Source organism: Notothenia rossii, assembly GCF_949606895.1.
Source record: "Notothenia rossii genome assembly, chromosome: 9".
NCBI lineage: Eukaryota > Metazoa > Chordata > Actinopteri > Perciformes > Nototheniidae > Notothenia > Notothenia rossii.
The window spans coordinates 69,580,129-69,596,550 of NC_136907.1; the positions used below are offsets into that span (position 1 = coordinate 69,580,129).

General features: G+C 42.9%; 2 protein-coding genes across 2 annotated transcripts in view; one reads left to right on the top strand and one right to left on the bottom strand.

Moving 5' to 3' along the window:
* Window positions 1-429: 429 nt before the first annotated feature.
* Window positions 430-3,173, bottom strand: LOC307018786 (apolipoprotein D-like). The gene is made up of 5 exons (XM_079649215.1): window positions 3,018-3,173; window positions 2,367-2,499; window positions 1,712-1,833; window positions 1,513-1,598; window positions 430-1,112 (listed from the first exon to the last, which is right to left on the bottom strand). The coding sequence occupies exons 2-5, from the start codon at window positions 2,481-2,483 to the stop codon at window positions 877-879; spliced, it is 561 nt and encodes a 186-aa protein (XP_079505341.1). The 5' UTR covers window positions 2,484-2,499; window positions 3,018-3,173; the 3' UTR covers window positions 430-876.
* Window positions 3,174-15,987: 12,814 nt separating this feature from the next.
* Window positions 15,988-16,422, top strand: part of samd7 (sterile alpha motif domain containing 7) — a 33,518-nt gene continuing 33,083 nt past the window's right edge. The window contains exon 1 of the mRNA XM_079649201.1: window positions 15,988-16,072. Within this exon, the coding sequence (XP_079505327.1) occupies window positions 16,003-16,072 (70 nt within the window). The 5' untranslated portion in view covers window positions 15,988-16,002. The remainder of the gene's footprint in view (window positions 16,073-16,422) is intronic.

Below are 16,422 nucleotides of genomic sequence, written 5' to 3' on the forward strand. Positions count from 1 at the left end.
CATTAATTAGAAATCTGAAAGGGAAAACATCGAGAGATTAAATTATGTAAGATCAACTCAAATATTATTAAGAATTACTATGATATTAAGGTTTAAATATAATACATTAAATAGTAGACTTGAGTTTAACCTTTTTAGAGAAGTAAAACACGATTTATTTGTATGTGTGTGTGAGTTGGCTGTGGGTGGGTCTCATGCTTTTACATTAGCTTGAGGCACAGAAAGGAATACGAGAGGAATAACCTTAAAACAAGCTTTTATAAAATGATTCTTCCCATGATATAAGTTTAAAAGTTAGTGTTCCTATGTTCCATTTATAAGGGTGATGTCCCAGGGTCTTCAGAAATACTCAAACTATACTCTGATGTATGCAGTATGTTTTCATGAAAAGCATGATGCAAAGAATCAAGAAAGATCTCATGGAATCCATTTCACTGAGTTGTATTGACTTTAATTGGATACTTCATGCTCCGAGTTTGTGGTATGAACATCAGATTTACTCATCATTTGATTTAAATTCTGATTTTTCTATTTTCATGAAAATAAACAGCAGACATTATCATTAGGAAAAGCTTGAATGTTACTCTCAGCTTGACTCTCCCTGGTTGAAATACTACAACCAGGGATCTTGAGTTTAAAAAAAAAAGGTGTTGCAAAACACAATGCTTTTGTACTTACAAACCCCTCATAACAAAAATACTTACTATAAGCATGCAGTAAATGGTTTTATTATCGTCACTGAGTTTATTCTACCCTATACTACATCCCTCACCATAATTATCCAAATATGAGTCAAGTATTTTTCTGGAGGAGATGATAATTTTGCTTCTCTCTTGTCAACCACAGCGCCATCTTGTGATTAATTTCCATCGCTGCTCAGAGGGTTTTGTCACATCCCTGCTGCTTGCTGGGAATCATCCTGCTCACGTCGATGTTGTTCTTTGCGAAGGTATCCATGGCTATCTGGAGGGTGGCCTCTGGCATGCTTCGTGTTCGGCCCAGGATCCAGGCGAAGTCGACGTGGAAGATCCTCAGGATGTCGGTGCAGGAGTACACCAGGACGACGTTCACATAGTCAGTGGACAGGATCCAGTAAGGGGAGTAGGGCAGGACTGTGGTAGGAAGGAGCACAAAACAAAATCAGATCACTTTCAATGTCTCTGATCTAAAACAAAAGTAAAAAGTGGGATGCATTTACATGTTAGAAAGTACTCAAAAAACTCCCTAAAAACACACCATATAGAATTGAATAGGAATACAATAGAAAGCCTTTATTATCACTTCACAAAATACATTATTATTAGTAGTGCTTTTCACTATCAGTTCAGTTAAAACTGGAAACACACGACAAACGTAAAACATCTTAAGCAAACACAGTTTTATTAACAGTAATTAAAATAAATCCGATATGTTTTTGCTCCTCTTTAAGGTTAATGTGGTTATTGCACAAGTTTCAGGTTTGCCCCTAAATTGCAATAAAGTACAATTTACCCTGAAAAATGTCTCTCTCACCGTAGGAATAACTTATTCCCAGTTTAGCCGGATTCTTGATATCCTCTACGACTCCAGTCCCTTCAATTTTCCTCAGCTCTGCTTTTCTGTATTATTCCACATTCAAGTTTCAAGTTAGATTATGGAAATACACACACCGTGCAAATATTACCTCTTGACTTTCCACATTTGCACAAAGAAAATTGCAGATAGGACTCACAGTATTTCAGAGCTGACCACTCGAATGGAGTTGTCTGTTTTCAAAGTGAAATTGGTTTCGATGCACCGACCCTTCTCAAACTGGGCCGGCAGTTTGGCAATTTCAAACCATCTCCCCATGAACTGTGAGGGCAAAGACACACACAAGTTCAAAGACAATCAGAGCGCTGTGACTGGAGAGTATGAATAAATCTGCATGCTTTAGTGGATTGAGTCAAATGTAAAAAAAAAAAACTCTGGTGGAATCGAAGTACTCAATGTACTTTTGACTTTGTATTTTCTTTTTAAGCTACACTTCTCACTTCTCCTCCACTGCATCACAGAAACAATATATGTTAAAGTACGGCTTAGAATAGCTACATGCTTTACCAAATACTTCGATAATCATTACAATTATGTTAAGATGATGATGAGTACCTAGCCATCCATGCTAAAGTATAAATTATAATGGCTACTTTCCAAAAAGAAATTAAATAAGATGTAACACGATACATTTCATTTAGAAAATCACATAGCTTTGGTTTAATGTTGAAAAATAGTTGTTCTCCTTTTCAAATAGCAGAGCACAGCTGTTCATGACACTCCCAATTTACCATGGACCACGGGGCATCAGCCTTCCAAATAATTTTAAATGTTTTGTACAAAGCATTTTTTACCTGTTTGAGGTTGAAGGCCGTCTGAACAGCCGGATCTGGACAAGGTCCCCAATGGGGCACCTGAGCCCTGATGAGTGGGAGGATGAAGGCAAAACCCAGAGCGAGAGAAAACTTCATGGTGGAGCTTTGTTACCTGTGAGAGTTTATCCAAATCACACAGATCAACATGAAACCTCCAGCATACGTTGATAAGGCAAAACATATCAGAAATCCAACATTTAAAAACCAATAAATAGATTTCACTTTTTTTTTTATCATGTGTTTTTAGAAACGCAAATCTGTAAATCTGTATTGAAATGTTTTCTTTAAAGTAAGTAAATGCAAGAGAATCTACCCCATTGTGCAAGTTAAATATATCGGGGGGAAATATGAAGAACAAATCAAATCTAACATAAATGTATATAAACTTTTGGTAGACGCTATTGCAAATGGTTAAACTGAATGCAAACATTTGTGACAGGGTTTTACAGGTAAACTATATAAAAAAATATATCATGAAATGTTAGATGAGAAAAATGTTTTGCGCAGTTCCTTCAAACACAACAATATCAATTTGGGCTAATATAGAACGTTTAACCTCACAAAAAGTTAGAAACCTGATGAGCAACTGAGTTTTTTTAAATGTTATATACTTCACCATATATGTCTTACCTCTTTGGCCTGGTGGGTCAGATATATGTTCTCTCTGTTGGACAAGTCCTGGTATTTGAATGAGAGACGTTGCTCTCTGCGAGGTTTTGCACTCTGTCTTCAATGACTGTCTTTGTTTAGGGCTTTATTTCAGACATGAAGTAAACTATTAGCAAAGTGGAGTCATGTGGAACACACTAGTGACAATGTTATAAAACAATCTGGATGTCCCCTACGGCAGGAATGTGGATTTATTTTTCAATAAAATATCTGAGCATTCCAGTGACTCTCAAGCTGCAAATAGACGCCATTTTTTAAGTGTTGATGAAAATCATTTCCATTTATTATTTTTGTCATGTTCACTTCACAGTAGCTTACTAATTAGATGGCAGGAGTATTTTAGCAACTTGCATAGCTCTTGAGAAAGTAGTTTAGGTCTCCGTACTCTTTCTACCACTTAAAGGTGGGGTAGGTAAGTTTGAGAAACCGGCTCGAGATACACTTTTTGTTATATTCCATGGAATGCTCTTAACATCCCGAAGGCAATGAATATCTGAAGTGCTTTGACAAAAAACCCATTAAAACATTTCATCTGTGGAAGCCGTAGTACTGTGAAATGCTCGACCAATCATTTTAGCCAGCCGGGCTAAAATAACGGGATGGCGTACCTGCCTGTCAGCCTTCCATCTGTGCACAAACTTATCTCGTGCCCTCATTGGTCATGCGTGTTCGTGTGTGTTGGAGGAGGGGCTCTGTAAGGAAGTGGCAGATTATTTCCGGCTGTTTATTTTCAAATTCTAGCCACTCGAGCTGGTTTCTCCATAATTACTTACCCCACCTTTAAGGGTTAAAGTTATTTACTGTTTCACAATGACTCCCCTGACTTTACGTCTACAGCAGGGGTTCCCAACCTTTTTTCCCAAGAGCCCCTCCAAATGACTCCTGTTGGAAGTTGCCCCCCCCCCCCTCACACACATACACACACACACACACACACACACGGGGGGGGGGGGTACAACAGCGGTAATTAAAGTTTAAAAGTCTGAAAAAAGTTACAACTACTTTCACAAACTGGATGAATGTGAAGTATTTTGTTAAAGGAGGATGAAAGTGTAATTAAGGAGCACTATTGGTGTGACTTTGATGGTTATTGGACTCAGGATTAATTCATTTGGATTCCCGCTGTATGAAGAAATTAAAGGACGGCGCAAGTGGAACTATTTCCCAAAGGGATTAAACTGTTTAAAACAAATGCTCAAAGTAAACCGGATTTTGCCGATGTGTTTATGTGGATTCAAAAATCGTAAATAATCTACAAAATGGAGGAGACTGATCTGATCGGAGCAACTGTGACAAATAATCTGAAACCGGCATGGACAATGACTATGTTTTAAAAATGCGCTTATCCGGAAAAGCCTGGTTTAGACAATTTACGGGCAGAAGAAACATTTCTATTAAAGAAAGAATTATACATTTCTGTCTTTTTAGGCCTACACTAGCTACTAACTTGAATTTGTATTCAAATTAATTAATCAATTATTTTTAATATTTTATTGTAATGTAGAGGCAAGGCTTTTAGTGACAATCATGTATTGCGTTACAATTGTATGTAAACAAAAAAAAGAATAAAAATTCTAAATATGTTATTTGGCCTCAAATCATCTGAGGAATTACTTTTTTTAAACTAATAAGCACAATGATCTATAGCAGTAGTGACCTAAAGGTTAAAGTAGTGGGCTTGTGAGCAGAGGGGTGGCTGGTCTGATCCCAGGACCTGCCGGATTCAACTGGATGGGGAACATTTTACCACCACATTACATTACATGTTACTTGTTAGACGCTTTTATCCAAAGCAACTTACATACTCAATACTGTGGACAATCCCCACAGGAGCAATTTGGGGTGAACTGTGTTGCCCAGGGACACAACGACATGCTGACTGCAGTGGGGTTTGAACCTGTGACCGCCTGATCCGAACACCTACGGACAACCCACTACGCCACATGCTCACCACAAAACAGAAGAGCTGTTCATTGGTCAGCAGATAACAAGGGTTGTACAACATGTGTGTGCGTGCGATGAGGGCGTTTCTGAAGAACAAAATTACTCAAATAAGATCAAATCTAATTTAGCTATCTGCATTTATTTTGATTATACAATGAGCCTCACAGCCTCAGACAGACGTCAACGTCCTGTTTCATAAAAACACATGTTATATAATAATAATAAATGGGATTTATATAGCGCTTTTCTAGACCCAAAGACGCTTTACATTATGAGTCAGGTCGAAAAACAAAACAAGAACAAAAACACAAACAAAAACAGAAAAGCAGTCAGGAGGATGTTGGTTCAGAGGGGGGAGGGGCGGGTTTAAGGATAAGCAGAGTTGAAGAGGTGGGTTTTGAGAAGGGACTGGAACAGGGTGAGGGAATCAGACTCACGGAGGTCTTGGGGGAGGGAGTTCCAGAGCTTCGGGGCTGCCACAGAAAAGGCTCTGTCCCCGAAGCTCCGGAGTTTGGCCTTGGGGGTTGAGAGCAAACCGGCTGAGGTGGATCTGAGGGACTGGGGTGGTTGGTAGAGGATGAGGAGGTCAGTGAGGTAGGGGGGGGCCAGATGGTGGAGGGCTTTATAGGTGAGGACCAGGAGTTTGTAGTGAATGCGGTGTGAGATGGGAAGCAAGTGGAGTTCTTTGAGGACCGGGGTGATGTGATGCCATGATTTGGTGGGGGTGAGGAGTCTGGCGGCTGCGTTCTGGACACGCTGGAGTCTGTTGAGGGAGGTTGTGCTGATGCCGAAGAGGAGTGAGTTGCAATAGTCAAGGCGGGAGGAGATGAAGGCGTGAATGAGTCGCTCAGCAGCGGGGCGGGTGAGAGAGGGACGGAGTTTGGCGATATTGCGGAGGTGGAAAAATGAGGTTTTTACAACTTGGCGGATGTTGGGGTCGAGGGAGAGGGTGGGGTCGAATATCACGCCAAGGTTGCGTGCCTGGGTGGAGGGGGAAACAGGGGTGCCATCGATGGTGAGTGTCAGGTTGGGGGTTTTGCTGAGGGTGGATTTGGAGCCGATGAGGAGGAGTTCAGTTTTATTGCTGTTGAGTTTGAGGAAGTTGTGTTGCATCCAGGATTTTATTGCAGTCAGACAGGATTCGATGTGTGTGAAATGGGGGTTGAGGGGGGATTTGGTGCTGAGTTAGATCTGTGTGTCGTCAGCATAGCAGTGAAAGTCCAGGTTGTGATGGCGGAGAATCTGACCAAGGGGGAGGATGTAGATGATGAAGAGGAGGGGGCCGAGTACTGAACCTTGGGGAACACCTTGGGTGACTGAAGCTGTGGTAGAGGAGTGATTGTTGAGGGAGATGAAGTGGGATCTGTCGGAGAGGTAGGACTGGAGCCACCTGAGTGCAGTACCTTCGATACCGATATCCCGGAGTCGGGTAAGCAGGATGGTGTGGCTCACGGTATCGAAGGCTGCACTCAGGTCAAGGAGGATGAGGATGTTGAGGGAACCGGTGTCAGCAGAGGTGAGGAGGGAATTGAGGACTTTGATGAGTGCCGTTTCTGTGCTGTGGTGAGGACGAAAACCAGACTGAAGGGGTTCAAAAAGGTCATTTTTTTGGAGATGGCGGTGGAGTTGTTTGGAGATGATGCGTTCTATTGTTTTAGAGAGAAAGGGGAGGTTGGAGATGGGGCGGTAATTACTGAGGGAGGAGGGATCCAGACCGGGTTTCTTGAGGATGGGAGTGACAGCAGCAGTTTTTTGGCATATGGCATCGGCCCCTGTAAGTGTACATGTCTGACACAGATCCTCATGATTCCTACGCCCAGCCGTTTCTCTGTGCTGTTGCTCTGTGTCGGCGGTGGTCTGACTGACTGATGAGTCGCATCCTGTCAGTCATTAGGAGTCAGACCAAGTCCACTTAGTGCATGAGCTAACAGTTCAGAGTTTAATTTTTCTCACCGTTAGCATGTGTTGATTTGTTGGCGGCATGTTTCTATAGGATTGTTTTTTTTTTTTTACTCATTGAGCTGGACTGTGTCACAGTTTTGATGCTCTTAGCTCTGGTGGGTGGCATATTATAAGCAGCTATGTGTGATGCAAAAACAACAATAAAATAAATAATTTATAACTTGTAAAATAAATCAGTTTTGTCATTGTATCATTGTGAAACTAACAATGGTCATTTCAACCATTACCAAATAATCTTTTATTCTGGCAAGGTGTCTTTTATGTGGTATTGATTTTACATTATAACACGTATTCATACTCACAAAGGGCTACAGGGGACTTTTATTGTTACAGTGGTTGGCCCATTTGTTCTCCAGATTTTCTTAAAATAATGGATTCCATGCCCATGTGGTTAAAGTAAGAACGTTGGCACATGATCAGTACATTTTGAACGTCTGCCAACCTAATCAATTTATTCAAAAATCTGTATTCATTCATCCATCAATTAAACATTTGGCAATGAAAATTTGAAAAATGTTGTCATGGTCCAAATGCAGCAAAAATACACACATATAGATATATATATATATAGATATAGATATAGATATATATATATATAGATATATATATATATATATATATGTATATATATATATATATAAGCAGAACAGTATTCAATTATATCTCAGTGAATTCAACTTCAATAAAACATCAGAAATGTCCTGGTGCAGTAAACTGTTTAACACCCAAAACAGATTAAACCAAACTCTGTCAATTAAATGCAAATGTTATTAATTGCTTTCTGCTCAGAGACAAAGCCCAGCGGCTACAAACAAGGTTAAATTAAAGATGAGAAAATATCAAAAGACTAATTTTTCAGCTAGCACGCTTCAGAGAGGAAATACTTGTTATAGCTGCAGCCGGATACATCAAAGCCCTGTTGAAGTCTTTCTGTGGATGGAAGCAAATACTGTTTTACTGGTCAGAAGATGATCAAGGAAGTCAACTACCACACTGCTGAACTGCTGGATCACAGAGGGAAACAGAAATATCAAAAGGCTGAGGAATATTAAGGAAGCTGAAGACACTTGAGAATCCCAGCAAAATCACATGCTTTCAATTCATAGTTTTTGTTTCCATATTCTATCACATATAGAGCCAATTCAGTGCTCATAATCCAGTCTTGTTTTTCCTTAAATCAACTCAAAGGGATTTTCTTTTTGTAGCAACAGCAGTAGTGTGTGTTGTAACCCAACACACAGAGCCTGTTAGCCCCCTTGGTGCTTAGCGTGCTTGCTAATTGTAACTCAATATGCAACACTTGAATAGCCCAGAGCCATCGTTAGTGTGATTAGTAGCACCTGGGCTTCTCCTCAAATGACAAGGCGAAATGTCTGCTATAAAAATGACTTAAATACCTTTACTCAGTGCAGAGCAGCCATCATTAATGTAATTAAATACACCTGTGATTTTCCTATTATGACTTACCAGAAATGTGCCCTGTGTTAGACCAGCACATACCTGTTCCAGTGGCACGGTTTCCCACCTCAGGGTTTCCATGGTGCAAATGCACTTTCAAGGCTTTTACCACACTGACAACATTGTAAAAGCCATGATGCTCATTAGAAAAAGGTTTTACGAAAAATATTTTGTCTGTTGTGCATTGGTACATTAAATTACTATTGACCTTCTAGATATTCAGACATGTCCAACACAGGTGTTACTTAATAATTCATTAAAGGTGGGGTATGTCATTTATTTCAGAAACTGTTTTTGTTATGTTCCATGGAATGCTCTTAACATCCCGATAGCAATGAATATATTAAATGCTTTGACAATAAATACATAAAAAAATGTCATCTGTGGAAGCCGTGGCGCTGTAAAAAGCACGACCAATCGTCTGAGCCGGCCCGGCTAAAATAACTTGATGGCCTACCTGCCTGTCAGCCTTCCTTCTCATGCACAAACTTATCTCGTGCCCTCATTGGTCATGTGCGCGTTCGTGTGTGTTGGAGGAGGGGCTCTGTAAGGAAGTCTGAAGGAAGAGGCAGATTTGTTCCGGTTGTGTGTTTTCAAATTCTAGCGCACTCGAGCTGGTTTCTCCAAAAGTACATACCCCACCTTTAAGTTCTACTCTTATTGGTTAACCTGGATAAAACTGAGCCCTTAATGTTGGGATATAAGTCCCACACTGTGGACAAAAGTATATTGAGCAGTGGTAAGAAGTACATTTACTTAATAACTTGAGAACAATTTAGACAAACTTTACTTTAACATTAGGCTATGCAACTTTATCTACTTCACTACATTTGAAAGGTATTGTACTAGACTACATGTATTTGTCATTTAGTTTTAGCTTCTGCAGATAAAGAAAAATAAAGAAATGTATAAATTACAATGTATTATCAATAGATTCAAGCTATACAGCAGGTAAAGTTTAAGTTATATTCGCTCTTCATCTACAAGCTGCAACATACATTTATTATAATCAAAAAACAGAATGTGTACTTTTCATACCTACATTTTGCATAATGAGTACTTTTTATTTTGGTTCTTTAAGTGTATTTTGATGCCAACGTGTTTAACTTAAGTATGTTTTTGAGAGCAGGTCTTGTAACAGTGTATTTCTATTCTGAAGTATTAGTATTTGGCCTTACGTAGAGTATAATATAGTACTTCTTCTACCATGGGGAATTATAAAAGATCAATCTGCGATGGAATTACGTCAATCAATTATCTCAAACGTTTGTCATATCCAAAACACAGTGAAGAATTATTAAACTTTTTTGCTACATAAACATACATGACTGACAGGGTCACATCTACAGTAAACGTCACATGTCGGGACACAAGGGGTCACGTTGGCACCTGTGAACACACACGGTTAAAGGTCAAACATATGAAAGTGAGACACACACAGCTTGAGAATATTTCCTGCTGCTTCTGAGGTCGCTGCAGCATCTGTGACATTTAACCTACACTTATTTGACAGCTTCTGAAAGAATTTGATCAACATTACTATATTTTCCCCCACAAAGATGCACTAGCGTGTTCAGACATCAAAACAAAACCCATGCATATACAATAAAACAGCTTATGAATATCTGTCCACTTTAGAGAAACTTGTTTAGAAGTATACCAGTTTATTAGACAGTCATCACAACATCCAAAACAGGTTACCAGGAATGTTACAGTTGCTTATGTAATTGACCACTTTTTACATATACTGCAGACATTTTGATGCAAATCCATAGAAAAAAACAAAGGTGTTTACTCTCTGCCTATAAGTCTGAAAGGCTGCAATAATGTAAAGAAGACTTCCTTTAAGGCTATAATAATACATTTGATTCAAGGCGCCTTTCATGACACACAAGGACACCGTACAATTCGTTAAATATTCTAAGAGGTCTAAGAGGTAAAAGCAACAGAACATGATAAAAACACAAACATACCATCATGGAGAGGACAATCAAAGTGGACACAAATGATTGGGAAAAGGTATTCAGGGTATTCAATAACCTTTCATTTATATTATTAACTTATTAGTGAGTGAGGCGTCTGTTTGTTTAGAATACAATGTGGTTATCCTTTAACAAAGACACCATCGCCTTTATTTGCATGGCTTTTGTCAAACATGCCTGAGAACGTGTCACACGGAGGGTCAGAGGTCATTTCTCAGGTGAAAATCCACTTTGTTTTGACTTGAAATTGAAAGAAGGCTGCAACAAGATCCCTTAAATTATATTGTTTGACTTTTCATTTGTGTGATTTATCTTCAGTGTCTGTATTTAAAAGAGTATATTGGTTTTTTTTTAATATCAAAGGAATGCATATTAACAAAAAATGCTTTTATTTGTATTTTTAAGCATCTTGGCCAAATGATGATGTTCTTGTTGCACCAAAATAAGGTTTACATTTGTGTTTAGACAGAAATATCCCATCAATTTTGCAATTAAATTTGGGTCAGACGTTGCCCTCTCTCACGATGAATCGTAATAACTTTTGCGATCCTCTGATACATACTAATTTTGTTCTCCATACAAAATTAGTATTTATCAGAGGATCGCAAAAGTTATTGTCGGGTGTTGATCGGTGTTATGTTACAAATAAAAATGCAAGAAAATAAACAGAAAGAAAATCAGCAGTTAATCTTTCCATCTATGAAAAACTAAAACAGTGGCCTCGAATCAAGGGACATATCTGCCTCAGACTGTTTTGGACTGGGCTTTACAAACACTTTAAACATCATCTCTGAAAATAACAGACTTACATCATCAAGAGACAACAGATTTATTCTCTGAAGCATTTCAAAGCAAAACATTACAAATCTAGATTTTGCATTGACATGAATATATAACTGATTACAATTCAACTGAAGCCGTTGTTTTTGAATTTTTTTAATGACCATTTCTGTCCTGCAGCTCTTTGTCTGATTTTGTTTTCTCCATCTCTTCTGTTGATAAAACCAACCCAGACTGCCTCAGCTTCCCTAAACCCATTTCCAGTGCAAAGTGGTTTCCAAGGCCCTTGCAGCGCTTTCTTTTAAAAGCAGGGCAGGGATTAAAAATGAATCAGAGGGGGAGAGAGCTGCTGTGGGAGAATCAAGAAAAGCAGATGCACCTGTGCCCAATTCATCTTCCTCTACACCTGTGCTTGCTTTTCAAACCGGAGAGACGTGATGTATGGAATACATATTTATTGTTACACGTCATATAAATGAAATTATTGCCATGATAATACAACAAGAGAATGGAATGGTGTTTGGTGATTAGGCCCCGGGTTTGCAGGATAATCATTCGAGAGGGAAAGAACCGCTCCGATGAAAATCCCCAAAACCGGTGAAGTGTAAAATATTGAGATGAACTGAGTTTCTTACCTTGTAGGGTGACTGTGGTGATCTGGGGAGGAAATAATAGATTAATATATGTATGCGGCAGGGGGCCGGAATCACTGCCGGAGCTTACGGGTCATGCTGAGACTCTCACTGCCGAAATCAGTGCCGGTCTTATCTGAAAACGACCTGAGGGTCGCCCGCCTGGCTAGCAGGGCTTGACTATGCCGCCCGAAGGTCGAACATCCTGCCGAAGCAGGGATCTTGTTTATAACGGAAACCGAAGTTTACGGTGGCCCACAGTCCACGAGATCAAAGTCTACGGGGACCCACAGTCCCTTCTTCTTCTCTTTTTTCTCTCTTACTCTTTCTTTCTCTCTTTTCTTTCCTCTCTCCTTCTTACGACCTGACGTCGCAGGGTATACGTTTACGCAGCACATTTGAACACAGACCGAAGTCTACGGGGACACACAGTCCGCAACCTGACGTCGCAGGTTATACATTTTTACACAGCACATTGTTCCCTGGGGGCAGGGCCCGTGGACTAGGACAGGAATGCAGTTTGAAATCCGATACCATGATGAACATGTATACGTGTAAACGTGTTATGAACCACCACCAGTTATATGCATAAATACCGTAGTTAGGGTCTGAGAGATCTTTGGGAAGCCAGTACGGCGCTGATGTCCGGGCGGATGTAGGTTGTGAAGGCGGAGGAGGACCACCGTCCTAGTCGTTGTAGGGATGAGGTAGAGAGACCTTGATTAGCAGCAGAGGTGGCTGCACCTATCCTGAAGGAATGTCCCGAGTATGATATAGGAGATAGGTCGGATTGAATGAGAACTTGCCTGAGGTAGATTCTGAACAGGCGCTGCGTTAGGGGAGCATTTCCTTTAATAAGAAAAAGTGGTGAGGACGGATTGGTGGAGGGTCTGCAGCGCAGGAATTTAATCATAGAATTAAAAGGGCAGAACGGAGAATCCATACGAGCTGCGATGACGGAGCAGACTCCTACGCATTTGGAGTGTTTGAGGCTGAGACTAAAGTGGCTGGTGTTGAAAACTAGGTCGGAGAGGCAGACATCTTGACTGGGGTCGAACGTGAGGGAAGCTTTGGTGAATTTGCCGGGTCGGAGGAGCGCGTAGAAGGCTAATAGAAATACGGCATCGAGCAGCGCGTCGATATAGGGGGAGAATAATCCTTTCCTGAGTGTGGACAGCATGAGGCGCAGAACGGGAAGCGTGATAGGGAGCCTCGGGTCTGCAGCGGTGGGGAACGTCTTATACAGCCCTTTTAGAATAAGTTTAACTGTTGGGTTTGAAAATAGCCTGGGAAAGCTAGGATCGGAGCAGCGGATATTAAATTGAATGCCTGCTAAGAGGCTCCGGATATACTGGGGTTTGAGGTTTCGGTCAGTGGTGCAGTAGCACATGAAGGCGCACATGGTGGAGATGAAGACAGGTTTGAGTGAGACGCCTACTCTGGAAATGAAAGCGAGAGAGGGAGTCAGCAACAACATTGAGGTGACCGGGAATATGGCGAGCTGTGATTAAGAAGTTGACCGTGTGATGCTTCTCATGAATGGCATAATGTCACTGCACTGGGAGCGCGCCTTGTTGATGATTCCGACCACTGATTGGTTGTGGCACAGCACCGAGATGCGTTTACGGAACCACAGGTGACCCCATACGTGGCATGCAACGGCGATCGGAAAGATCTCGTGCAGAGCGGAGGATGAAGCATTATTAGGGAATGGCGGGGGTCATGACCCTGAGAACCACTCTCCCTGGAAGAAACCCCCAAAGCCCACGGATGAGGCGGCATCTGTGAAAAGCCTCATTGAGTCGGAGGAACACACAAGGTCGTCGTAAAAGAAAGTAACTCCGTTCCAGTGGGCGAGCAGGAGGGACCAGAAGCGTAGGTCTGAGCGGCAGCCTTTGCCTAGGAAGACGCAGTCATGGAGGTTGTCGACCGCCGATGCTGCGTCCAAGAGGCGGGAGATGAACGAGCGCCCCTGGGGGATGACGTGCATGGCGAAGTTGAGGTGTCCAAGAAGGGAGAGCAACTGTTGTTTTGTGATAACTTGTTGCTCACAGTATGACGTGGTGATGTCCCGGATGTGCTGCAATTTGTCGGAGGGGAGAGACGCCTTCATCTCTATGGAGTCGAGGATGATGCCTAAGAACTCTAAGCGTGTGTCGGGACCGAACGTTTTCTCATTGGAGAGAGGGACGCCTAACTCCTGAAAGCAATGTTTAAGCTTGGCCAGTGAGATCCCTGAGCTGTCCTGTGGCGGATCTATGAGGAGGAAGTCGTCCAGTAGGTGAAGGACAGAGGGGATTCTGACGTTATTCAGCAGGATCCAGCAGAGCGCTTCCGAGAAGGAATTGAAAATGCAGGGGCTGCTTCTGCACCCGAAGGTCAGGCAAACGGCGAAATAGAGTATGGACTCCCACTTAATACCGAACAAATTCCACTGAGACGGATGAATGGGGATGATTTTGAAGGCATCGGTAATGTCCGCTTTGGAAAGCCAGGCTCCGTGCCCTGTGAACTTGATCATTTTTATTGCATTGTCCACTGAGGCATAGTGAAGGGAAAACTGGAGGGATGATACTATTGACGCTGCAGAATGGGCCGGAGCGGGGAGCGGACAGGTAAAAAATCAGCCTCTTTTTTCCACAGTATTTGCGTGTGGCTATTCCGATGGGATTTGAACGGAACACTGAGAAGGGGGAGGAGCTAAAAGGACCGATTATGTATCCTTTGAGAAGTTCTTTGTCGATGAGCTGGGAAACTATGTTGGGTTCTTTAGCGGCTGACTGTAAGTTTTTTGCTACGAAAGTCACTGTGGGAGATGAGAGGACCCCTACCCTGAAGCCTTGGGAGAGCCCTGACAGGAGATAGTCAACGAACGCGGGATCTGGGTGAGTAAAAAGCGCAGCTGCTAGCTGAGGGATGTTAATGGGAGTGGAGGGGTGATATTTCAGAATGTTTTTCCGCCACGAGGTTTCTGGCGCAGAGCTACTGTGAGGATATGGCTGCGCCTGGGGCAAACGGACTTCGGGTCTGCATCCCTGCAGAAACTGCAGATATGGAGAAATGTACAGTAAGGGTGAGTGCAAACATTTTCGTTAAAACTAGAACAAATCCTATCTTCGTGTCTAGTCTGCACCTGACGGCTTGGTCTATCGTTCCCAGCATACTGCATGTGGGAGGCTCTGGGCGCGGAGAAAGGCACTGAGGGGCAGAGGGGAGCGGTGTGGCCCTGCGCTCCGCAGCTGTTGCATGAGATAGCAGATTGGCCGCCGCTGGCCATCACCAGCAGCTCAATGTCCATCACTGACCAGTCCAGGCGGATATTGCTATGTGCTAGGTGGAGCGCTGCTTTGCTTGAAAAGCTTTTGTGGTACTGATAGAAGACAGATTTCCCGTATCTAATGTTAATGTCACCAATAATGGCCATGTACGCATCTAATTCTACTCTTCGCTCAGGGTAGACGGAGAGAACATCACGGAAGATGCCGAAAGTGACCATGAATTGCCCTACGCTGATGTCTCTGATAAGCCTGGGGTCTGCGGCCTTAAAGACTGCGGTGATATTTCCTCCTGTGGCGATGGCTTTATCGCACTCCGGGGAGGGCAGAATAAGGCTGAGCAGATTGACGTCCTTCCCTTCAAGAATTTTCGACCTAAGCCGTGAGGAGATGTTGGCGGCTTGGGAAATAAAAGGCCTACCTGAAGGGGGGGCTGGGAGGGCCGAAGCCAGAGAATAGGGGGGAGCTACTGCTGGAATGCGTGGGACACCCTGACCCGGCAACCCCGGCGGAACTGAGGCAGAGAGCGCTGCTCTGAGGACAGCGGAAGTTGAAGCTCCTGTGACGGAGTCTTCCAGGGCCTGGAGGCGAGCATCGATAGCTCTCATGGAGCTCGCCAGGGATTGCAGGGAGCCGGCCACGCTACTCTCCATGAGGGGCGTCTTAGAGACACTCCCGGCCTGGCGAGCCTGGGAAGGGGTGGATTTTGGAGGCGGACTGGATCCTGGAGGGCTCGACTTCCTGCCCTTTTTTCCTCCGCGGCTGCGGCCGCGTCCTCGCCCTGGTCTCTCCGGGGAGCTGACTGGAGCTGCTGCCCCGGACTGGGGAGCTATGCTGGAGACCTGGTCCGAGAGCTCTCGGAGCTGAGAGAGAGTGAAGCCTGGGGCTGTGGGAATGCTGCAGGAGCCGGGCGATGAGGAAGTCTGCCTCTGATGATAATCCGCTGAAGGGAGCCGAACCGGGACCGAAGACTTCCAGAGAAGGTTCGTGATCCGAATTGTCCGAGTTGGACATCTTGAGCTATGTTGCTTTACAGTTTTCTCACGAGAAGGAGTATGTAGTACTACCATTGCGTGTAGTCACCTGAAATGACAACTGACAGGGAGGACGAGCAGGCATTTTAAGGAATTTAACGTGTGCAGCAATTGGCTGCTGGGGGGTGACGACCACATGTTTAATGAGGGGGGAGAGCGCAATAGAGTGATTTGTAAGTGACTCATTGTTAGGTCTTCCTTATTGAACTTGCGCTAAAGCTTTCATGAGTGAACACTCAGAGAACCTGAGGTCTGTGGAAGCGGGAAGATGCAATACATGATCACCTGAGACAGCACTT

Bases quoted from the DNA above. Each gene is read 5' to 3' on its own strand.
- LOC307018786 (XM_079649215.1), bottom strand. From the start codon at position 2,483: ATGAAGTTTTCTCTCGCTCTGGGTTTTGCCTTCATCCTCCCACTCATC. The intron at 1,834-2,366 runs GTAAAAAATGCT...TTGCCCTCACAG, and splicing joins CGGCCTTCAACCTCAAACAG to TTCATGGGGAGATGGTTTGA. The intron at 1,113-1,512 runs GTGAGAGAGACA...TTCCTACCACAG, and splicing joins GGGAATAAGTTATTCCTACG to TCCTGCCCTACTCCCCTTAC.